At 37.0% G+C, this 26,231-nt stretch overlaps 1 protein-coding gene across 5 annotated transcripts in view; it reads right to left on the bottom strand.

The window, feature by feature from the left end:
* Positions 1-26,231, bottom strand: part of WDFY3 (WD repeat and FYVE domain containing 3) — a 315,830-nt gene that overhangs the window by 102,358 nt on the left and 187,241 nt on the right. For all 5 annotated transcript variants that reach the window (XM_023222515.2, XM_023222514.2, XM_023222517.2 and 2 more), the window contains 11 exons: positions 24,888-25,065; positions 23,283-23,497; positions 19,295-19,407; positions 17,442-17,673; positions 15,773-15,873; positions 15,411-15,629; positions 10,717-10,898; positions 8,517-8,748; positions 7,014-7,174; positions 4,103-4,214; positions 1,297-1,487 (listed from right to left, as the gene is read on the bottom strand). In XM_023222515.2, coding sequence (XP_023078283.1) covers positions 1,297-1,487; positions 4,103-4,214; positions 7,014-7,174; positions 8,517-8,748; positions 10,717-10,898; positions 15,411-15,629; positions 15,773-15,873; positions 17,442-17,673; positions 19,295-19,407; positions 23,283-23,497; positions 24,888-25,065 — 1,936 coding nt within the window. The remainder of the gene's footprint in view (positions 1-1,296; positions 1,488-4,102; positions 4,215-7,013; positions 7,175-8,516; positions 8,749-10,716; positions 10,899-15,410; positions 15,630-15,772; positions 15,874-17,441; positions 17,674-19,294; positions 19,408-23,282; positions 23,498-24,887; positions 25,066-26,231) is intronic.

Below are 26,231 nucleotides of genomic sequence, written 5' to 3'. Positions count from 1 at the left end.
TTTTGAGACGGAGTCTCGCTCTGTCGCCCAGGCTGGAGTGCAGTGGCTGGATCTCAGCTCACTGCAAGCTCCGCCTCCCGGGTTTACGCCATTCTCCTGCCTCAGCCTCCTGAGTAGCTGGGACTACAGGCACCCGCCACCTCGCCCGGCTTTTTTTTTTGTATTTTTAGTAGAGATGGGGTTTCACAGTGTTAGCCAGGATGGTCTCGAACTCCTGACCTCGTGATCCACCCATCTCGGCCTCCCAAAGTGCTGGGATTACAGGCTTGAGCCACCGCGCCCGGCCTGGAATGTTTAGAGTATAATTAGTCATTCTCTCATTACTGATATATCTAGATTGCTCTATTTTTTCATGATAAACAATGCTGCAATGGTCATTTTGAAAGTTTTGTAAATGAAAACACGTATTGAAATAGTATAATTAAATCTATACAACACAGTAAACAGTATATTCATTATCAATAAACTAATGGCTAAACTTGCAGAAGGCATTTGTACTTCATGTATGATAGGAAGTTTTAATCTTCCTTCAAATATTTGTTCCTCTTCTTACAAGTGATTTTTTGTCTAATTCTGGTACAGACTGTGGATACATAAATGCTGCATTTTTTTTTTTTTTTTTTTTTTAGGTCTTGCTCTGTCGCCCAGGCTGGAGTGCAATGGCGCAATCTTGGCTTACTGCAGCCTCCGCCTTCTGGGTTCAAGCAATTCTCCTGCTTCAGCCTCCGGAGTAGCTGGGATTACAGGCACATGCCACCACGCCTGGCTAATTTTTGTATTTTTAGTTTTCAGGAATAGCAATGGTACACTTATTATGTAGTGGCTTTCACATCTCCTGAGTAAGTAACATAGACAAAAGATGGTAGGGTGTGAGGTGGAGGGGAGAGACAAGGAGACCGGGAGAGCCCTGAATCTTCTATGGATTTGGCAATCTTTTGAGAAAGGGGGACTAGGATCCCATTTCATTTCATTCCCATTTCCACAGAGAAAAACAACATTCAAACCAGCAAACCTTTGTTCTGAAAATATATTCAATGTATTAAAGCTATATTGAAATAACGTTGCCTAACTCAAGTGTTTAGTAAGATTTGATAAGATAGAAGAAAGAGGATAAAGCAAATTAAAGAAACAATACAACTTTCATTGAACATATATCAGTTTTCATAAAACTACTGGCTCTTTAAGTTTACTTGGACAACATAATTCTTCTAGAGTTTGAAACAACATGAAAGATAATAAAAAGCAGGGTATTTTAGGTGCCAGGTGAAGTGAAGGCAAAGTTTTACAGTTACAAACCTGGTAGCCCTTGATTCTTTCCATTTCTTTGCTGGCTAGTGGGTTACTCTTGACCACACAAACCAGGGCCTTGACTGCTGCATATAACCCTTCCACATCAGAGGCCATGGCCACCAGGCCCAGGATGGCTGCAGCTCCACCAATGTACTGCAAAGTAGTGGCAACAGGCTTAGGGACAAATGTTCTTACTCCTGATTAAAAGATAGTGAAAAATAATTAAGATAAATTCCCTACGTGAACAAGAACTGTATACATTATTTTGAAAAGTTTTTAATTAGTAATGTTTTATTTTAAAAATATCTTCTGTCTATAATGCAAATTCTAGGGAAAGCATTAAAGGTAGGATTTGGGACAAGGCAATAAAGGCTGGCTGGGCACGGTGGCTCACACCGGTAACCACAACACTTTGGGAAGCTGAGGCAAGGGGTCACAAGGTCAGGAGTTTGAGACCAGCCTGAACAACATGGTGAAACCCCGTCTCTACTAAAAATACAAAAATTAGCCGGGTGTGGTGGCACGTGCCTGTAATCTCAGCTACACAGGAGGCTGAGGCAGGAGACTCACTTGAACCTAGGAGTTGGAGGTTGCAGTGAGCCGAGATCGTGCCACTGCACTCCAGCCTGGGCAACAGAGGGAGACTCCATCTAAAGTAATAATAATAATCATAATCATAATCATAATCATAAAAGAAAAAAGAAAAAAAGCTAATCTACATACTTTTAGAGAAGACTGGGTGTAGAGGAGTGAGCAGAGAAGAGGAGGGCTTTTCAGCAAGCACAAATGTTTCTACTGTGTAGCTTTGGGCTGTACTCAAAAGTGCAGTGGTCTTGAGAATGAATTTCTGAGTCAGAGAGTGCCTTACTAGAGTCTGCTGGGGAATAACCTTGGGGACAATAAAAATCACTTTAACTCTGTGAACTTGGGAACAGCTTGGAGAAGCCATCCTGGTGGGGATGATGTACTTCCTATAGATAAACCAAGCAAAGCACATTACTGACCATTACCCAAAGCTTCTCTTGGTTAAGTAATCTGAGTAACAGTACATCAGTGACTTTAGGAGAGTGTAAGTTTATAGAAACACAGTCCTGGAACTGTGTGTCAATTAAAAAAAATCACACCTACATTCCTAACATTTTAAAGAGGCATTATTTGAATGTCACTTGCCTGCTGACCAAGATAGAGATTTTAAAAAATAAAACTAACATGCATATTATATTCCTATGTGCTCTGCAGTATTCACAATAGTTTCTTTACTTCTTTCCCATTTTTTTTTTAGGCAGGGTCTCGTTGTCACCCAGGCTGGAGTGCAGTGGCTCAATCACAGCTCATTGCAGCCTCCTGGGCTCAAACAATCTTCCTGTCTAGGCCTCCCAATGTGCTGGGATTACATGGTGTGAGCCACCATGCCCAGCCCACAATACCTTCCTATATTACAGTGCTGGATTTTGAAAACTAGCTCTAAGGTAATTAGGGCCAGGATTACTAGTTTATAGACAAGAAAACTGAAGTTCATAGAGCTTAACTGTATGGCATAATATCACACAGTGACACAACAGGGGCTGGAACCTAAGTCTCTGGACTCTTTATTTACTGCTCACTGCTTTTTCCACTATACCACAGGTCTGCTATACTTTTGAAAAGGACGTACCACAGTGCTCAATAAGCATTTTTTGAATAAAAGAACACTACCATATGCTTTAAAGAAAATTTTCTTCAATGCGATATTATCAAAAAAGAAAAACAAAGATTTATGCAATTCACTGGGACAATAAAAATTGCCAATGACTGATAAACATTTTGGATTCTGACCAGCACAACACTAACTTTTTAATAATCTAAAAAGGAACCAGTATTATATATTGATTTGCACATTAAAAGGCACAATCACTGGTTCTGAATTTTGAATGGCCTGATTGGTTTATGTCTCAAGATCCTATCTAACAAAAAAACAAAAACAAAAACAACGTTTTAAGCAGACATGTACAAGGCTCTGTAGAATGTCCACTCTCAACTTTCATTATAGCTTGAGTCATAGTGTTTATCTCAGAAGCTCTTAGTTCTAGCTCATTTCTAAATTAACAAAACTCATGAGCTATATACCAAATCATGAAACAATCAATAATAGTTCTGAATTTTGATACCTGTCACTAAAATTACATGAAATTATATAGTCAGTGCTGATCATTACTGACAAGAAGGAAACAGTGGGATTTTTTTTTTTTTTTTTACTTTAAGTTCTGGGATATTCTGGGATACATGCACAGAACGTGCAGGTTTGCTACATACGTAAATGTGTGCCATGGTGGTTTGCTGCGCCTATCAACCTGTCACCTAGGTATTAAGCCCCACATGCATTAGGTATTTGTATTGATGCTCTCCCTTCCCTCGACCCACTTCCCCTGACAGGTCCTGGTATGTGATGTTCCCCTCCCTGTGTCCGTGTGTTCAGCTCCCACCTATTAGTGAGAATATGCGACATTTGGTTTTCTGTTCTTGTGTTAGTTTGCTGAGGATGATGATTTCCAGCTTTATCCATATCCCTGCAAAGGACATAATCTCATTCCTTTTTATGGTTGTACAGTATTCCATGGTGGATATGTAAAAGTTAGTGGGATTTTATGAAAGGTTATTAATTTTAAGTTGACTGGAATTTAAGATTGTTATATTTAATCTCTGAATACTGCACATACACTATAGGTCAGGGCTGTACAATATGAAATTAAATACTGCCCCTCAAGTGAGGAAAGTGAATGCAAACTTGATGGCAAACAAAGAAGTTTGAAACAACAAAGACAAGTCCACTCACCCAAGTATCCAATCAGAGCAGCCCCAATTGTCCGTGCAGATCCATTTAGATGTCCTGCTGAATTGTGTATCAGCTTCACAGGAGTGGCATTCTCATGTGAGGAAATGCCTAACTGAAAAATAGGAAAGGAAAATAATGTAATTATATAAGAACAGTTTCAATGTTTTGATTGGAAAAAAAACCAAACACATGAATGGTAACATATCTTTTCTTTCCTCCCTTATCAGAATACCGAAAAATGGCATTTAGGTCCAGCCTGATGGCTCATCCCTATAATCCTAACACTTTGTAAGACAGAGGTAAGGGAATTGCTCGAGTTCAGGAGTTTGAGACCAGCCTGGGCAACATGGCGAGACCCCCATCTCTACTAAAATGCAAAAAATTAGCCAGGCCTGGTGGTGCATTACTCAGGAGGCAGAGGTAGGAGAAACACTTGAGCCTGGGAGGTCAAGGATGCAGTCAACGGAGATCGTGCCACTGGCACTCCACACTCCAGCCTGGGTGTGTTTATTTTTGGAAATGTAGAAAAGCTTCCAAAGTGTGGAAACTCATAGGAGGTAAGTTAAACACAATTTACTGAGATAAAGATGGTGAGAGGATTTTGAGACACAGCTTCAGGGGTCTTTCTGAATGAAGTTCTTTGGTAGTTTAAAGGTTGTTATCACTAACTGCCTCACAGTATTTCAGATCAGTGAACATATGAGCTTTATTCCATATCCAAGTAAACGTAAGTTATCCAAGAGTTTATAGATAAAATTGCCTACATAAAGGAATCTTACATTTTAGTACATGCACACATAACACAAGATCTATTTTCAAGTCAAATATAACTTTAATTCTGTTGTTCACTATAGAGTTATGTACAGTTTATGTTCCTTAGATATGTACATGTGTCAATATATGTATGTATGTATACACACACACACACACAGACACACACACACAAAGCTCTCCTTAAGAGTTGTCAATACTTACAGTTCCTGGTCTCATGATTTCCTTCCCCTTGAACTTTGCCTCCGGTAATCAGACAAAATGGCTTGTCACACTCACTGACTCATAGTCAGTCCTCACTTCTCATCTTACTGTGACCACTTGAGACATTTCCACAGTGAATCCTTTATCTTACAACATTAGGCCCTCCTGGTTTTTCTCTCTTCTCACTGATTGCTACTTCTCAGTCTTTTCTGGTTCTTCTTGATGTCCCCAACTTCGTAACACTGGAATGTCCCAGGTTTCAGTCTTTAAAACTTTCCATTTCCCTATCTACGTCTATGCTTTGGTGAATACATCTAGACTCATGGCTTTAAACACCACCTGTATAAATGAACTCCAGATTCCTATTTTCAGTGGCCTTGAAATCTCTACTGAGATGTCTAATACACTTCTCAAACTTCTAAAACAGAATTCTCAATATTCCTCCCAACTCTACTCTTTTTGTAGTTTTCACTAATCACAAAATATGACTCCATTTTCCCAGCTGTTCAAGCAAAAAACCTGGACTCCTTAACTCTCTCACCTTTCACACTCATTCCACATTCTATCATCCAAAACTGCTAGGTCTACTTTTAAAATATACCTTGAGCCTGGTGGGGTGGCTCACACCTGTAATCCCAGCACTCTGGGAGGCTGAGGCAGGCGGATCACCTGAGGTTAGGAGTTCGAGACCAGCCTGGCCAACATGGTGAAACCCTGTCTCTAATAAAAATACAAAAATCAGCTGGATGTGGCATGCCTATAATCCCACCTACTCAGGAGGCTGAGACAGGAGAATCACTTGAACCCGGGAGACGGAGGTTGTAGTGAGCTGAGATGACACCATTGCACTCTAGCCTGGGTGACAAGAATGAAACTCCGTCTCAAAAAAAAAATGTGTATGTATGTATATATACACATATACAAGGTGAGAGAATTCCATCATCTCTCATAGGAATTATTTATCATATTGGCCTCATAACTTGTCTCCCTACTACTACCTTTGTTTCTCTTCAGTCTATTCTCAATAGAAGTCATAGTGATAAAATGTAAGTTACAACGTTTCCCTCCTATGTCTGAAACTCTATAATGCCTCCCATCTTTCTCCATCAAAGCCAATGTCTTTACAATTGCCCCATGAATCCTAAACAACCTGGGACCCATCACCACTCTGGGCTCCTCTCCTACTGCCTGCGCCCTCTCTAATTTTATTCCAGCCACATGTCTCCATGGCAAGCAAGCATACAGTACTTTTCTCAGGGCCTTTGCACTTGTATTCCTGGAATACAAAACACTCCCATACCCATAGGTATATCCCATGCTCCCTATTCCTATGGCTTGTTACCTCATCCCTGTCAAGTCTTTGCTCAAAGTTCACCTTCTCAGTAACGTCTCCTTGGACCACCATATTTAAAACTTGAAACTTCTCTCTTTCCCCTTCCCTGCTTTATTTTACTGCATAGCACTCATCACCTTCTAACATACTTTACGATTAGGTTATTTCTTTAGGTATTATCATCTGTCTCTTCCACTAGAATGCAGGAAACATAAGAGCAGAAATTTTCTTTTTATCCACTGCTATGTTCTGAACTGAATGTCACCTGGCACATAATAGGTCGTTCATTAAAAAGCTGAGTTGTAGCCTTAAAAACAGTAATTGTTTTCACTAGTTTTCTAAAGTTAAATTTCTTAATTGCCAATAAAATTAAAAAATTAATATGAATTATGTACTCATAACAGAAACTGTCACTTTTCCAAATTAAGTTACATATCTACATGTGTTTTGGCCTGTATTTGAAGTCAATTAACCAAACACAAACAACACATGAAAGGCATGATTTTTAGCAATCACTCATAATTGAGTAGTATCCATATGAGACTCTGAGATATGTTCCCAGTGAGAATCAGCCATAGTACACCAAGAAATTATCCTGCCTACCTGCTTAGCAATGGCTTTGCTATCCAATTTGTTATACACTTTCCGGATTCTTGCCACTGTTAGAGAAGACACAGAGAGTGCATAGAGGCCAAACGACACCTTCTCCTCTGGTACTAATGACACAGGGGATGGCACTACCCCTTCGGATTTTGCATCTTTACCTTCAAAAGAAGAATAATTCTTTTCAAAATCATCAGTAGTTCTCATCTTAAAGTAAGTTTTTTATTCTTATTATCCTTTTTAAATGAGGAGGCTTGAAAGTCTTAAAGTAGAATAAGAGAGGTAAACTTAAAAACTATTTTACTTCTCAGCTCTTCATTTATTTCTTTAATTAAAAAATGGAAAAATAAATCTAGCCATAGAGTTCTACATTCTAAGTGCTACTCTTAAAACATGTTTAAAATATAGCACAATGTAAAGGAAGAAAAGTTTCAATGTTATCTGATGAATTGTAAAACATGTCCTCCTAGATTCAAAGGAAAAAGGAAAGAAGATGAATAAAATGCCTATCAGCCATGTAGCACTATGTCCCCTCCCCTAAAAAAGCACTCAGATATGCCTGCCTGTATTCTTCGAGACAACAAAGCAGAAGAGTTATTAATAAAGCCATGTGTTTTAAAGCCACATGGCCTGAGTTTGAATCTTGCTTTATCACTTAAAAGCTGTGCGACCTATGTTTTTGTGCCTCAGTTTCCTCTTCTGTGAAATGGTAATACTGACAGTACCTAACTCACAGTGTTTTGAGATGAATAAATACATATGAAGGGCTCAGAACAGCTACATCCTTCATTTGTATTGACTTATTTAGCACATAGTAAGAGACCAAGAAGTGTTAGCTTTTATTAGATACCAACTAAATTAAGAATGAGTGAAAAGAAAAATTACTAAATGATAGGATTATGACCATTTACAATATACTTGTCCTAATTCTTCTGAGATTCTTGGTGGAATCAGAACAAGGGAGTGGAAGACATCATTTGCAAGAAGTACTAGCAAGGAATTGCCAGCTTAATATCAGTTCCTCTGAGTCTAAATTTCATTTGGGAGAAAGGATAACAAAAAGTAGGCTTGGAGTAAAGAAGTGAGGAAAAATAATGTTAAATGATCTAATCTAGAGAATATATGTGTGTGTATTGAACCTATCTGTTCTTCCTTTAACAGGAGTGGCTATACTTTAAACTGCTTCATGTAATAGGAGAAATCACAGAAAGAGAAGAGTGTCACACAGTTAGACTCCTAGAGGGCATATACCTATATCTCGGAGCCAGTAAGAGAAACTGGATAATAAATGATCAGGCATAAAGACAAAGAATCCAGAAAGTGCAGTATGATCAGTGGAGGAAAATATTTTAAATAGGAGTGAGTATCCTGCTGAAGAAGGTTAGAGAAGGAGAAGGCGCTTTTCCTAGATAAACAGTATGTATAACCTCATACACACACATGCGTCTATATTGCAGGAGTTAAATTTCACACAACTTCAGGAACTAAAAATAAGTTACTCACATGGCATACATACAGCCTGAAAGCTTCCAACGTAATTTGGTCCAAGTTCATAAATGGTAGTAACATTTGAAGAAGGTAAAACTTCTTCTAGAAAATGTGTGGGTCCCAGGCGCCAAACCAATGAAGCAATTTGGCGTTGGGCAGGTGGAGTACCAATGTAGGCATAGACCGTGCTCACCACTGGTGGATTTGCTGAACCTGAACCCCCTGGAGTACTGTGAACATAATGAAGCTGTAAGGAAGACAAAAGCAAATGTGTGAGATGTGAACACTTTCCCCAGGAAAATAACTACTTTGGCATATATATTTTCATTATCCCAAGGTCACACAACTTTACAAATGCACAAAAACATCTGGAGTTGAGAAACAGGAAGGGCAAGGCATGATACTGGGATCTGTAACTGAGGACCAGGTATAGTAGCTAAAACTTTTATCCAACTCTCTAACACAGATAAACTCTTTAATGCTAGAAATGGCAACAAGCAATTATAGGGATACTGTCAATGGCTGGTTTGCATATCAAGTTAATGATGCTTCTCTGAAACTTTTGTGCTGATATAAAGAGAGCTTTCCACTATAGAATTAAAGTAGTCTTGAAATTAGGTATGTTACCTTCAATGTGAGTCTGTTAACTAAAATTACTGATGAAAATTGTTTTATAGAGATAAATTATTATAATAAATACATAATTAAGTACAGTATAAGAGACAAAGAACTTAAGTTGCTTTTTCTTGCTGAAGCAGCTTAATAGGATGAAGGACATTTCCATTAATTGCTGTGTCATAATAACATCTCAGCTTCAGATCCTATTCATTATTCTGTATATTAAACAGCAGTTCTTGGTGATGTTAATAGCACAATTGTGAAGACCAACATGTGAGCTACAGATGATTTCACACTACTGTGACTATTGACAGGGACAGTGACGACGATGATGTAAATAAATCAATAATAAATTTCCTATTGCACAACTCTACAAGCTGAGGCCATTTTTATTTTTAATGACACTAAAATGAATGAAGGAGCAATGTACTAGAGAATCTACAAACTCATTTCAAATGTAATCATGTACACAAATAAATCAATGACTATTCCACAAGGTGCATTTTAGGGTTTATCATATTGAAACACAATGCCGCAATAAAATATCATCATCATCAAGGAAGGAAATATATTCAAAGATGCTGCTGGTTTCAGTGTTTTTTAAACTTTAATTCACACACAAGGACAAACTTTGTCTTTTTTTCTTTCAAGTGATCGCTCTAAAATGGATACCTGCCTATAATCCCAGCATTTTGGGAGGCTGAGGTGGGAGGATCACCTGAGGTCAGGAGTTCAAGACCAGCCTGGCCAACATGGTGAAACCCCATCTCTACTAAAAATACAAAAATTAGCCAGGCATCATGGCACGCACCTGTAGTCCCAGCTACTTGGGAGGCTGAGGCAGGAGAATTGTTCAAACCCAGGAGGTGGAGGTTGCGGTGGGCTGAGATCATGCCACTGCACTCCAGCCTGGGCGACAGAGCAAGACACCGTCTTAAAAAAAAAAAAAAATACTAACTTTTAGAAGGTCAAGAATTTTCAGAGTTTGCCAGCTGAGTTCTGTACAAAGTAACAAGCAGTATTTATTCTCATTCAGAAAAAGGGAGTTTCACCTGTTTCTTTACACGATAATCAACTCTCTTTTTTCTCTTCTAAATAGTATCACAATCTACAGTAATGTTTATGTAGTCATTCTTTCAAGAAACAATGAACTGAATACCTACTATCATTATCAGGGACTAATCTGGGTGATCAGAAAACAAACAAACAAAAAAAGAAATTCTAGCTCTAAAGAATATAAGTCTTCTGGATTAAACTACAGCAACAGCAATGAAGTGACAAAATAGTGTGTTCACTGTTATTTAGGAATCCTTCAACTGGTTCCTCTATTATGAAAAAGCATCTAGCAAATTGGCTTAAGCTCTTGTATATTCAGCAACTTCTTTAGTACCTATAAGCCCTCATTTCTATTCTTCTCTAATAAAATGGTAAGAATTGGCTACATGAGTCTAACATATTATTCAAATGGGTACTGAACATCAACTTAAAAATAAGAAAGTAATTATAAAAATATCACTGTAACACACACACCCCCCCACCCCCACCCCAAACTACTACCTTATAAAGCAGGTAGATTTACAAGTGCACATACTCTTACCTTTACAGTGTTAACAAGCTGTCCATCAATATAGAGGGCTGCAGTACTGTTTTTCAACATGCCTTTGCTCATTACCAAGACCAAATGATGCCACTGTCCCTCAATTATAAGCTCTCCACATCGAAAGCGAGCACAGCATGGGAGAATTTCATAAAATGAAGACTCTTCACTAAAATCATCAACTGAAATAAAGGGGGGAAGACATAAAAAACTTTTTCCAACACCATCCCTATTCAAATTATTCATTATCTAGATCAGCATGTTTTAACTTTATGTTAAAACAAAATAATGATGCAGACTGATTTGAGTAATAATACAATTCTGGAAAAAAAAATGATAATGCGGGCTGGGTGCGGTAGCTCATGCCTGTAATGTCAGCACTTTGGGAGGCTGAGGTGGGCGGATCACCTGAGGTCAGGAGTTCGAGACCAGCCTGACCAACATGGTGAAACCCCATCTCTACTAAAAATACAAAAATTAGCCAGGCATGGTGGTGTGCATCTGTAGTCCCAGCTACTCGGGAGACTGAGCCAGGAGAAACGCTTGAACCTCGGAGGCAGAGGTTGCAGTGAACTGAGATTGCACTACCGTACTCCAGCCTGGGTGACAGAGCGAAACTCCATCTCAAAAAAATAAATAAATAAAAATAAAGAGATAATTCATACAATACCCTTACCGGCAGTAAGAAGTGAAACCCAGAAGGGTATTTTTGCTCTCTTCTGTTCAGGAAATATAGGTATAATCAAAGTTACAATGAACAAAAGTTAGCTAACGAAGTAAAAAATACATAAGAATAAAGAGACAATAATATTATAATAAACACTAAAAAGAGACTAGTTGACACCCAAAACAAAAATAAACAAGTGGGACTATCTCAAACTGAAAAGCTTTTGAATAGTAAAGGAAACACCAGAGTGAAAAGGCAATCTATAGAATGGGAGAAAAATATTTGCTAACTATGTATTTCATAAGGCATTAATGTCAAAAATACCTAAGAAATTACTAGAACTCAATAGTAAAGAAACTAATAATCAATTAAAACTGAGCTAAGAACTTGAACAGACATTTCTCCAAAGAAGGCACATAAATGGCAGACAGGTATATGAAAAATGCTCAATGTAACTAATCATCAGGGAAATCCAAATCATAAGCACAATGGCGTATCACCTCACACATGTCAGAATGGCTATTCTCAAAAAAACAAAACACAAGTGTTGGCAAGAATGTGGAGAAATTGGAACCCTTGTGCACTGTTGGTGAGAATGTAAAATGCTGCAGCTGCTATGGAAAACAGTACAGAGGTTCCTCAAAACACTGAAAATAGAACTAACATATAATCCAGCAATACCATATCTGGGTACTTATCTAAATCACTGAAATCAGGACTTCAGAGAGGTATCAGTACTCCCCTGGACAGATGAGTAGATAAAGAAAATGCGGTATATGCATACAATGGAATAACATTTAGCCTTAAAGAAGAAAATTCTGCAATATCTGACAACATACATGAAGCTTAATGATTATTATGCTAAATGAAACAGCCAGTCATAGAAAGACATATATTGCATGACTCCACTTATATGAGGTATTTAAAATAGCCAAATTCAGAGAAACAATGAATGAAATGTTGGTTGCCAAGGGCTTGAGGGAGGGGCAAATGGGGAGTTACTAATCAAATGGTGCTAAGTTTCAGTGAAGCAAGAGAAAAAAAGCTTGAGATTTGCTCTACAGCACTGTAACTATAGTCAACAATAACACGCTGTAACTTTTTGACATTGATTTGGTTACAGTATGGGTTAGAAAAAGAACCAAGAAAAATGTAAAGTTTATTCTTGCTATATGCTATGCTTGATGATACAAGATGACAACTATCTATTATTAGATAGTGGCCATACTGTCCATAATAAAAGGTAGTAAGAAGGAGATGATTTACAGCATAGACTAGGTATTTGTTGATCCAAGTTTCCTGCTTTATCAGACAACTTTGCTTCATGTATATAAACATATTCTGATTTGCTACCATTCTACAATTACTTCCTGACTCCAATCTGGCTCCTCTTTGCTATCCTATATATTACCAGACCATGCTAAGAAATAATGGTTTCGTATTAATTTAATTTTAATGTTAAGCTAAATAAAAATTAGTTTACCTTTTATCAGTACTTAACAAGTGGCAAGACAGCAGTGGAAAACCAGATTTTAAATACTCATTTAAAAAAAAAATTAAGAAAAGGGCTAACCTGTAACCATATAATTTAAAGCAGATCCGTTATTTTTCACTGCATGTACAAACAAGTAAACATACTGAAAGCAAAATTTATGTGACATGAAGAAGAAAATGCAAATAAAATACTGATTTCTAATTTTGGAATATTAAAATATCTGCACATACTTAAATACCAAGATTATATTTTAGAATGGCGATTCAGAATGTATGTCTGTTGATAAGACTGTTACACAGGCAAAAATCTTATCCATGAGGTTACTTGATATAGGAACTCAATAAACTAGGCAGAAAGCAGAGTCCTAAAGCCTTGAAAGGTGTAGGGTTATGGTCCAATGGAGGTGAAAGTAAATATGAACATATGGGTGAAACAAGGAACTTGTCCCTCTTCCTTCCCTGGTTCGTAGACTATAAGTCTTCTCAAGTATCGAAGAAGATACTCCTTATAAACGTTTGTTGAGAGTTTCACTTTCTGACTTAGGTTTGAACTAAGTCATTTCCAGCACTGAGTGGTATGTCAGGATATCTCAGTGAGCCAACTGGCTTATGACAACTCTTAATTTCCTAGGCATCGTAATGGGTTATAGCTGTTGGGAGAATGAATCCTGGCAATACTAACGCATATGTTACCGTCATTTCTAATCATATATGGACTACAGCAACCTGGCAAATTACATTTAGTAATAAAAATGAGATAAGAGTTAGAAAATATTTTCCTAGTTTACAGATTTATCTCCAGATCCACTCCTTAACCTTTCCATTAAATTCTAGGGTGTCTTCGAATTCCCCATTATTATTCACTTTTCTCATTGTTTCCTTCTCAGGCCATTCATTTCCTCTATTCATGCATTTATATGTTTACATAATATCTGCATGCCTAATACATTCTAGGTACTGTGTTAGGGCAGCCTAGATTACAAAGATTAATAATTTTGTTTGTGGGAGGTTCAAATAGCATAAGCAGACAAAAACAAATTAAAAATTAAAATCTATGAAGTCTAGATAAGAGATGAAGACTATTAAACAAGTGCTATGGAAGTAGGCACAGGGAGGAAGGGAAGATTTGAGAAATATTAGGGAGGAGTATTACAGTAAGACTTAGTGGAAGGGGTGGTATTTTCAAGTTGACTCAAGGTTTCTAGCTGGGCTAACTGGCAGTGGTTGTGTCATTCATCAACACAGGAAAATATAAGGAGATGTAGGTTTTTTGTTTTTATTTGAAACGGGGTGTGTCTCCTAGGCTGAGTGCCGTGGCAACTTCACAGCTCACTATAACCTCAAACTCATGGGCTTCACCAATCCTACCACCTCAGCCTCCTAAAGGAAATGTAGGTTTTATAAAGAAGGAATATTAGAATCTGAGATGTTTATTGGAATACTGTTCATGTGGAGGTGTTTAATATGCAGCTGGAAATATGAGGACCTAGCTTGGGACATAGACAAATGAAAAAAAAACCTTGACTTCACAGTCCTTGAGATAAAAAGACTTAAAGCAATACTAGTTCACGATGTTTTTCCCATGAAGAGCTGGTCAAGTACAAAGATGAAAGGTGAAACACTGGAGAACACTACTTCTGGGGGCAGATAGAAGAGAAAGCTCAAGATGGAAGGAAATTGCAAAACAAAGATCAGAGAAATAGTGAGTATTCCAGAATGCAAGATTGGAGGTAATTTTAATTAGGACGAATTAGTCAACGGGACCAAATGCTACTAAGGGACAAATAAAGCATTATAATAAGAATTTTAAAGTACTAACTATATTGATGCCTAGTTCTGTGCTAGGTACCATGAGGAATACTAAGTCAAGAAACCTTACAATCTTTAAAGACTAACATTCATATTAAATTAATATGTATTGAACACCAACCACATGTCAATTAATATGTGATATTATTTTACTTAGTTAAAAGAACAAAATTAGATGACAAAAAAATCACTTTTATACAAAATGCTTTGAGTTTGGAGATCTACTGTGCAGCACTGTAAAGTCATGGCATGTTGGAGAAAACTAGGGATTTCGAGTTATAAAATAGTATATAGTATGCATTACATCTTGAAGGTAAGTGATGGATAAGGTAATTGAAATGTTATTGTGTCTAGCACAGTGTGGCACATATGGCAGGCAGGTGCTCAATGAATATTAATTAGTTAAGCAGAATTCACAGCCAATGATAATCCTTACCAAAATACATCAAACAAGCAACCTGCTTTCCTAGGAAAAGCTGTGATTTCTTGGCAAGTAGAGATAAGTTCTTATTAGGTACTCACTCCCTCCACTGTTTTGTAAGTCTCTTTTGAAAGTGCCTTAAAATTCACTGGTAAGCAATATTCAATGTTTCATATAACTTGTTCTATGCTATAATAATTTAAGCTGAAAAGTTATTACAGTTGGACTTTTAAAATAAATCCAAAAATGAAGTTTTAATACTTTTATAATCAAAAGAAGAAAACAGAAAAAACAAATACTGACCATAATTTTGGAGGAGTTCCTCTTTGGTGGAAACAATAAGAGATCGGTCTTTTGCTGATAGAACTATGGCAAGGCACACGTAATGCTGCTCGGAAGAATTTGCTCTGCGTACAACAGTAAGAAGTCTGACAGGGTGGTTATTTGGAGGAGAACTAAAATGTTCAATACAAAACCAGCTAGAGTAACTTAAGCCAGAGGGAGGAGGAAAGAATCTTTCACCTACAGTAAAAATTAAAAAAAAAAAGTTTGTGTGGATTAATATGTATATTCTTAAAAAGATGCCAACAAAAGCATGTTAATTCTAAAATAAATATAATATACTAGAAAAAAATTATCATAAGCAGAAAGAAAATATTACTTACCAGAACCAATGCCACTGACCACAGCTCCATCAATAAGACCTGTCGTGACGGTATTAGTTGTAGGAGCATTATGAGGGGCCAAAGTGGGCAGAAACAGACAGCTATTAAAGAAAAGACAACATACATATTAGAGATCAATGACTCCTTCTCTTAACACTGTGCACTTACCACAGTGAAATAACTGCCAGTGTTTAATGTTGACTAGAGAAAATATCATGGAATAAATCTGGATGCCTCGCAAAGCCCTTCCCTTCTTTTAATCATGTAAGGGTATCAAAAGACATAATTTTAAAATCTCCCAAAATAACATTTTTAATTTAAATTAAAAAAAATTAAGATACAAAATGCATATGGCAACATACTCTAATGTATAAACCCAATCAAGACATCAGAACAATTTCATCACTGAAGGAAAACTCCCACGTGCCCCTTTCTGTCACTCTTGTTACCACTGATTGCTTTTGACTATTCCCAACCATGTTTTAATCTATTGTTTGATAATGACTTATGATAATATTCTTAAAACACAGAGGTTTCAATCCATATAAGAATCCCACAAACAACTAGTATAGACAAAAATTATGAATTAACACTCTAAGGCTGGGCACAGTGGCTCACGCCTATAATCCCAGCACATTGGGAGGCTGAAGTGGGCAGATCACTGGAGGTTGGGAGTTCGAGACCAGCCTGGCCACTATGGTGAAACCCCATCTCTACTAAAAATACAAAAATTAGCTGGACATGGTGGCGTGCACCTGTAATCCCAGCTACTTGGGAGGCTGAGGCAGGAGAAGAGTGTGAACCTGAGAGGCAGAGGTTGCAGTGACCCAAGATCGCGCCATTGCACTCCAGCCTGGGCGACAGGGCAAGACTCTGTCTCAAAAGGAAAAAAAAAAGAAAAAAACTCTAATAGCTAACAGATCTAGCTATTAGATATATTAGCATTTGTGTCTATTTTAAGGCTGTTGGACTTCATGAACTCTTTTAGATTCTTTATAGATTCATTATTGCCATTTCTGCTACCATAATCTTTGCTGCCACTTGAAATAATTTACTCATTTGAAGTGACAGTCCTTGAATATTTATAATGTATAAATTATTATGCTAGGTAATTTGAAGGATAGATGATGATAAAACCCAAAGACTTTTCAATTTAATTTTAATTTATATATTATCTATACATTTATCATTTATATTTATTACATCAGATGTTGGCAGACTTTTTCTGGAAAGGTCCAAATCATAAATATTTTATGCCTTGTGAACCATCATGACTACTCCATCATGACTGTCTCCATCATGACTACCCCACTCTGACACTCTAGCACAAAAGCAACCATAGGAAATATAAACGACTGTGGCTGTGTTCCAATAAAAGTTCATTTCCAAAAAAAAAAAAAAATTTGCCAAAGTTTTACTAACAAAACAGATTTGGCCTATAGGCCTAAGATTTTGGGTTCCTATGTCATATCAATTTATTTAGTATAACAAACAAAAATAATTAAATGTAGTAATCTTAAAATATCATGCTCAAAAAACTCAATAATTAAAAAATATTAAGTATGGTAAAATATATTTTAATTAAGTATATTTAAAACCAAAGATCTATTTGTAAAGGCAAGTATGAGGCATAAAATAATAAAGCTTGGCTTCCTTGCAAATTTCTTACCCAAACCCTTCAAGCGATGTATCAAATTCAACAAAAGCTGGAGTAACTGATGACCCATGAAGTCTGATGTCATGTGGGGTTGTCATGGAGACCAGACACTTTACCCTGGTCAGGGGTACAGTACTTCCTTCTGCAGATTTTACCAGGCTCTTGCTTATCCGGTAATGGTTATCTTCATGTAAGCTAAAAACATTATCAGTACCCAGACCTTCCAGAGATGTGATCATACTACCTGTAAGTCAAGGAAATCTCTTGGGAAAATGTCATATGGAATTTTAAAATAACTTTACAAGGCTGATTTATTTGTAAACACCACTTCAGTTTCAATACACAATAATTTTCTTTTTAAGTGCCAAGATCATTATCCAGTTTTAATGTACTTAGTTTATTTTTAAACTTAATAGCATGCATTTCCTTTTTTACTAAAGCAATATGCACATTGCAGAAATGTTGGAAACTAAGAGTATAAATAAAAATAAACATCTCAAATAATTGTCATCAAAGCCACTGATACAATGTAATTTAATTATAAATCTCAGTTAATAGTTTACAAATCAGGTAATACTTTAATTTCACAAAACTATGATTTATTAATTCTCTTTGAGGGAAAAGTAAACAATTTTAGAGCACTAAAATGAAAAGAAACAGGTCATCTTTATTATAAAACAAATTAGAGATAAATGGCAGAAACTTGCTTCTCCCATTTTCTCCCCATTATTAATTATTTCCTTACAATTATTAGAACGAAATGTGCGATCATAAAAGTACTTTAATTGAAAGATTTCCATATTTATAAAAAGGGTAACAATTTCAAGAATAAAAAGACAAATTCCAAACAGATTGTCATTATCTCTCCAGGGACACATTACAAACGTAATGAAGAAAATATTCTCTCTCAAAATAAACTACATGAGTGTAGGAAACTGTTTTCCTTCTAAATGTGCTGGATATTCAGGCAACTATAAAAATATTTCAAATATTCTCTTAGGGAAAGGAACTATTTTTGTTTCTACTCTTAGCAAAGGAAATCACAACTCAATTCTAACTAACTGTGTAAAGTACAAAAATAATAACAAAAAAATCACAATAACAAAATATGCATCCAGGAGCTGTATATTAGTTAACACGAAAAACTGCAATCATTTCTGTTCTCTAATACAACAGTGTTAGAACTCAGAATATCTTAAAGTTTCTGAAACACAAACACAGTATTTGCTAATCACTGATAATAATTTGTATGAGGAAAAATTAAGACTCAAATAATGGGTGAAGTTTGTTTAACCTGACCTCAGAACTGTCACCTGAAAAATGAAGGGGCTGAAATATATGATCACTACTTCCTTCCAAAGTGGCCATCTATCCCTTTTCTCTCAGCCTATCACTAGCCACTTGGCTTCGTTTCTTTCCCTATCCAATCTATAAGCAGGATTAATGTATCAGTTCAACTACTTTTATCAGTATTTTTAATTTCCCATCCTCCATGTGTTCCTCCAGTAGCTGTCCTGCAAATCCACAGCCTGTCAACAATAATCAACCATTCTTCAGTCCAGGCAGCAAAGGCTACTCGCGGAAGGCAAGAAATTATGAATCCTCTGAGAAAGAGGTATCTCTTTTCCAAGCCAAGGGTTGTTCCGCCCATAATTTTTATCTCTTCTGGATCCTTCAAACACCAATGATTCCCTCCTCACTTCAACTGCCTCCTTCCTCAATCAACCCAATTTTTTGTTTCTCTACTTAAACAATAAACCCTTCTCTTTCTTTGCTTTCACAAACTTCTTGAAATAATATTCAGCCCCCACATGATTTTCATTCATAAAATAAATCAAAAAAGGGAACTTCAAAAGTCAACTTACTTCTCATCTCTGGTTCATAACTCAGTGAACTTGGTTTGTGGACCCTATATTGTTTTAGCAGTTTTTTGTCCCAGGCACCACAATTTAAAGGACTTGCCAAACGTAAAAACTCCCTAAGAAAGAGACAAAGCAAAGTTATTCCTTGACTGAGAATGTTATATAATTCATAAACGAAATATTCAGAAAATGAATTTAATAAATTCCAACAGACTAATTACAATACAAAAAAATGCAAAGTATAATAAAACAATATAGTGTTAGTTTTACATTTAATCACCATATAGCTATATATCTGCCACTTTTTAAAAAATTTGCTTTTTAGACAGTTATTCCTTGAGAATATTATAATTCATAAACCAAACATTTTCAAATAAGGAATTTAATAAATTCCAACAGACTAATTATAATACAAAAAATGCAAGTATAATAAAACATATACAGTGTTAGTTTTACATTTAATCACCATATAACTATATATCTGCTACACATTTTTATAAATTCATTTTTTTAGAAGTTAATAATATTTAAGAAGCATCTCAATTCAAATATTTCTAAAACCAAACTCATCACCTTATGTTCAAACCCAGGGCTTTTCTTATGTTCTGCATCTCACTGAAATGTGTTTTTGTTCCTTCTCCTTTCTTTAACTTTCCATATTCAGAAAATTAGAAAATCCTGCTATTTCTATGCATAAAAATATGGAATCTGCTCTCTTCTCTCATTATTGCTGTTATCACCCAGACCACGTTATTTTACTATTTCTAAAACAGAGTCTTAATTACCTCCTGTGACACCAATGTTGCCCCAACTCAATCCATTCTTCACTACAGTCAGTATCTCAAAGAACTTAAATCTACACGGTGTCACTCTATTGCTTAAGACTCTTCCATGGCTGTCCATTTCTCGTAGTTGAAAACACAAAACAGCTAGCATTCAGTACTATACATCAGATGATTTCTACTGTACTCTCTAGCTTCACTGCTCCCATCTTTCCCCCAATCATAAACTCCACTAAAGACATACGTAAAACTTCTGACTGCCTAAGAAAGCTGTACTCCTTCTCTACCCTGGAAGAAAGACACATTTGTCTTTCTTGGGGAAAAAATTGTTACCCTTACTTTTTCACCTGATTAACTCTCTTCTATACTTTACACTTTTTTATTTATCATAATTTTTTTTTTGCAAAAAAATATTGCAGCTCAACTTTGTGTGTGTGAGACAGGCTCTTGCTCTGTCACCCAGACTGGAGTGCAGTGGCGTCATCACAGCTCACTGCAATCTCAAACTCTTGGGCCCAAGAAATCCCTCGGCCTCAGTCTCCCAAGTAACAAAGACTATACGCACACACCACCATGCTAGTTTAAAAAAATAAATAAATAAAAAATAAATATATATATTTCTTTTTGTAGAAACAGGGTGTCACTATGTTATTCAGAGGCTTATTTCAAACTCCTGACCTCAAGTAATCCTCCTGCGTTGGCCTTCCAAAGTGTTGGGATTACAGGCATGAGCCACACTGCCCGGCCTCATACTTCATTTCATTAACTGTCATTTCCTCCAGGAAGCCTGCTTTGAGTCACACTTCCAAAAGTCTCCACCCCTATATAAACTCTGTAACACTGCTATTACAAACTTAATAAACAGTATTTTCATTTCCTGCTTATCTGCATGTATTCTTTACTAGACTATACTTTTTTTTTTTTTTTAGACGGAGTCTTGCTCTGTTGCCCAGGCTGGAGTGCAGTGGCCAGATCCCAGCTCACTGCAAGCTCCGCCTCCCGGGTTCATGCCATTCTCCTGCTTCAGCCTCCCCAGTAGCTGGGACTAGAGGCGCCCGCCACCTCGCCTGGCTAGTTTTTTTTTTTTTTGTATTTTTTAGTAGAGATGGGGTTTCAACGTGTTAGCCAGGATGGTCTTGATCTTGTGACCTCGTGATCCGCCCGTCTCGGCCTCCCAAAGTGCTGGGATTAGACTATACATTTTTTAAGAGCATGAACCTTCCATATCCTGTCATTTACAACATCATGTTAAAAAAGAAAAAAGTAGAATACTACTCTAAATTTCCAATTCCCTATAGCAGGAAACAAAAAAGGCTTACAAGTTAGGTTTGCCAGTTTTTCATGTAGAACATTAGACACAATTAGTTTATAATCTATGGCTTTTAAGTAGCAAAGTACTTGTACCACCATTGACTTTTTTTTTTGTGAGAACTCACTCACTGTGAAAGCTGAACATACCCAATGGTTGACTTTCATTGCTTATTCTATTTATCTAACTATGCAATACAAGTTATCTGGTAAAACAGTAGCATTAGGTATGGGACAATGTCTCTCTCTCTCTCTCTCTCTCTCTCTCTGTGTTTCTCTACTTTTTAAGTAGCAGATTACCAAAAAGGATCAGGGGAAAATCTCAATGGTATTTTCAAAACTTTAGGACGGTGAGTACAACTACAAGATAATGGATGAAGTGAGTAGGTCCATCTCACTCATCTTGGCATTATAAAGGCTGTGAACACTGCCTGATACAACACCATTTAACAAATGTTTACAGCATAAAAGTTTCTTAATCCACAGTTTGGAGTCAGTTTTAAAAACTTACAAATAAATTTCAACCATTTTTAAGAAAGCTCGTGAAAGTTTTATAATATAATAAGTTCTGTAATAGCACTGTTATAGAGTTTATACACAGGCAGCCTACCCAGACTTTTGGAAGGGTGGCTCAAAGCAGGAGGCTTCCTGGAGGAAATGACAGATATATATGAATCATTCAGGAAATACACATATGTAAGTATATATTTCTTGAATGATTCACAAACTGTGATACATCCATAATATGGAACATTATTTAGGAACAAACAGAAAAAACTACTGATACATGTAACAACTTGTGTGCAGTTCAAGAGCAATATGATTAGTGAAGAGACCATCTCAAAAGATCACATACTATATAACTTCATTTATGTAACATTCTCAAAATCAGTGGTACCCAACCTTTTTGGCATCAGGGACCGGTTTTGTGGGAGACAATTTTTTCATGGATGGGTTGTAGGGGATGGTTTCAGGATGAAACTGTTCCACCCCCGATCATCAGGTATTAGATTAGTTAGATTCTCATAAGGAGTGCCCAAACTAGATTCCCTGCATGCACAGTTCATAATAGGGTTCACGCTCCTATGAGCATCTAATGCCACTGCTGATTTGACAGGAGGCGGAGCACAGGTGGTAATGCTGGCTCACCCACAGCTTACCTCCTGCTGTGCAGCCCAGTTCCTAATAGGACATGGACCAGTACTGGTTCACAGCTCAGGGGTTTGAGATCCCTGTTCATAATGACAAAACTATGAAGATGGAGAACAGATCAGTGATTTCCATGGGCTAACGATGTTGAGGTTAGGGGAGTGCGTATGACAATAAAGGTAGCACTAGAGAAATCTTTGTGACATCGTAATTGTGTGGTGATTACATGAATCTACATGTGATACAATAACAGATAATTGTATGTGCACATAAATACATCATACGAATATCAATTTTTTGGTTTGGATACTGTAGTATAGTTATGTAAGGTGTAACTACTAGAGGAAAATGGGCAAAGTGCACAGGAAAACTCTTGGATCTATATTCACAACTTATGGTGAATCTATTATTATTTCAAAATTAAAAAGTTAAAAAGTATTTCTTTAAAAACTTCTTACATATGAAAAGTTATTAAATATAAAGTAAATGCATGATTTTATTTTTAAAGGAAAGGGAGAGCTTGCTAGATTCAAATGAAAGAAATAACTGATGGACAGAAACACTAAATGATTACTAATAACTAGATTTATTTGTTTCTAAGTGCTATATTTTGAGTATTTTGTCCATTTTTGTTATATTTTGCCCACAGATAATGGAATATATGTCCATTAAGGCAGGAACTCTGGAATCATAAGGACTCTAGAAACTGACATTACTAATTGTGGATTATTTCAGTATGAAAGAGAACTCACCTCAACACCATGGGTTCCAGGGCCTGAGAGGCTAATCGTTCAAACATGCGCTGCAGGGGCGGGTGCAGTGAGTGGTCCTCATCAGCCAGTGCAGCACTACACCTCTGCAGCAGTCGTGCATGAAGACCAGCTTCACACATGACTTGCTGGTTCCTTTCTGTGTGCACCAGGGATTGTAAAATATTTGCCACGGCAAGTTGAAGATCCAAAGCATGCTAAAATCAACAAAGAAATCCACATAGTCAGGTCATTTTTAGTGAGAAAGGTGACAATATTTTTCACATAGTTTTTTTTTTTTTTTGAGACGGAGTTTCGCTTTTGTTGCCCAGGCTGGAGTGCAATGGCTCGGTCTTGGCTCACTGCAACCTCTGGCTTGCAGGTTCAAGTGATTATCCTGCCTCAGCCTCCCAAGTAACTGGGATGATAGGCGCCCACCACCATGCCCAGCTAATTGTTATATTTTTTCTAGAGACGGGGTTTCACCATGTTGGCCAGGCTGGTCTCAAACTCCTGAACTCAGGCAATCTACCTGCCTCAGCCTCCCAAGTTCTAGCACTGCACCTGGCGGAAGCATACTTTTTTTTTTTTTTTTTTTTTTTTGAGACAGAGTCTTGCTCTGTCACCCAGGTTGGAGTGCAATGGTGTGATCTCGGCTCTCGGCTCACTGCAACCTCCGCCTCCCGGGTTCAAGCAATTCTCCTGCCTCAGTCTGCTGAGGAGCTGGGACTACAGGCGCCCGCCACCACGCCAGGCTAATTTTTTGTATTTTTAGTAGAGGCGGGGTTTCACTGTGTTAGCTAGGATGGTCTCGATCTCCTGACCTCGTGATCCACCTGCCTTGGCCTCCCAAAGTGTTGGGATTACAGGCGTGAGCCACCATGCCCGGCCAGAAGCATACCTTTTAACATGAAGTCTCCATATGCTTCCAAATACATTCAGATAAATTAAGTAACTGGCTTAGAGCAATATAGCAATTCCAGAACAGGTTAGGCAAACATGTCCTATTTTAATTTTGCGAGAAATACAGGCAGCTGGACTCTATTCTCTTTAGACTTTTGTATTACATGACTATATGACTAAAAGTAGTTCTATTTTTATAGAAACAGCAGGGACAAAGTTTTCTTAATGGTGGGCAGATAACTAGTTTAAAGGAAAGCCTATTGTTTACATCTGTGACACTTTAGGCTTTAGAGACCATATAACATTTTAGTAAAAATCACCACCCAAACTCCAATTCACCCAAACTCTTGAGTGCAACAAGTCAAAACAAATAGCCTCAATGAAGTATCTTCAGTCATTTTTCCTTCTGTATTATTCATTACCAATGTCCACTGTTGAGCAGGATTTACAAGGAGAAACAGAATTATTCTAGTATCAGAAGAAACCACCTTGGTTGCCTTTGTAACGAACGAATTGGATTCTAAAACATATATCTACCATTCATCATGAAAGGTAACACTCAAATTAAAAAATCCTTTTTTTTTTCCAGCTACTTTAGTATGTAATACTAACTTTCTTCCTCAACCCCCTTGCTTATATAATTGCACTCACGTCCTTTCATTCATTTCATTACAGATGGGAAGGAACTAACATATACAAGCTTACTTCTGGCTGTGTCACTGACCCAACGGAGGCCAGTAGGTCCAGCATGGCAAGCATGGCTCCAGGATGAATGATGACTGCATCAGAAGTCTGGAGAGATGAAGTTGCCACATGTAGTTTCAGGTCAGCAACATTTTTAGGATGGTAAACAGGGGGAGTTGAAACAGAATGATATACATGCCTATAAAAAAAGAAAGGGTAAATTTGATATTGAATTCCAATCACATTCTCTTCCTCTTCGGTTACTTTCATCCACTGATAACCAAAAAGCCTTGTTAGAAAACAACTTAAGGTTGGGATAGAAAAAAAAGGAATATATTATCAACTCGAGTTGATATGTGTATGTGTCTGCATGTGTGTGGGTGGATGTGTGCAGACCATGTAACTATCCATTATTCATAGTCTTTATATGATTTTTACTTTTACTGATTTACTATATGGATTGTTTGATTAAAAAATGACACCTGTACCAGAAGATGTAAAGAATAGGTACAATCATAGTGATTCAAAGCTCTAGGAAGATGACAATTCCAATAATATGTGATGAGAGATCAAGTTAAATTAATTTCCTCAATGAGATTTTATCTTTTGAAATTACCTATGTGTTTTAACCTTTCCTTAGTGTATGAGTAACACTAACTGGGTCAACTGAGTCAGGGTTGTCTCAGAGGCTAGGCTCTCCAAGAACAAATATATTTGGCATTGTGGGAGTTCTCCTTTAGCTTATTTGGAACTACTTTCATTTTCTGCATTTATCCTCACTACCACTGAAAATATTCATTGCAACTTTTAAAAACTTGAAGACAATTTACAGAACAAGTTTCTATGAATTAGAAAGCCCAGCCATGTCCTGAATGTACGCATTTCTTCTCATCAATGATTTCTACTTTCTATTTCATACTACTCATCTACAATTCATGAATTTTGCACATTTTGCATCTTGGCACTAAGAAACAGATGCTTGTGGCTTCAGCCTATGGGAACTCTTTGTTCCAATGAGTTGGTCTCAGCATAATTTGCCTAATGCTGAGCTCTGTCACAGAGAGCAATGCAGTTTTAGCTCTCTGGGACAAGAGCAGCTTGGGAAACAGATGCTTTACGTCAGTGATTTAGTAGCAAAGAATTGGCACTGCCATGGTTTAAAAAAAAATACCGTTCTCTTTTTAACAGGGATTCTAGGAAAATGTTCAGCTTTACTTATAAAAAGGCACATAGGCTCTCCTAGTTTATTTAAAAGTCAGCATGTCCTTTACCCATTCATGTTTTCACTCCCTGTATTCTGCTATTTTTCATTCAAAAAGATTTAATTTCTAAACTTACTAAGAAAAATATTTCAAAATGTGTATT

This window comes from Piliocolobus tephrosceles, chromosome 3, assembly GCF_002776525.5.
Source record: "Piliocolobus tephrosceles isolate RC106 chromosome 3, ASM277652v3, whole genome shotgun sequence".
Taxonomy (NCBI): Eukaryota; Metazoa; Chordata; class Mammalia; order Primates; family Cercopithecidae; genus Piliocolobus; species Piliocolobus tephrosceles.
Note: the sequence above shows the minus strand (reverse complement) of the source record. Positions and strands in the feature narration are given on the sequence as shown.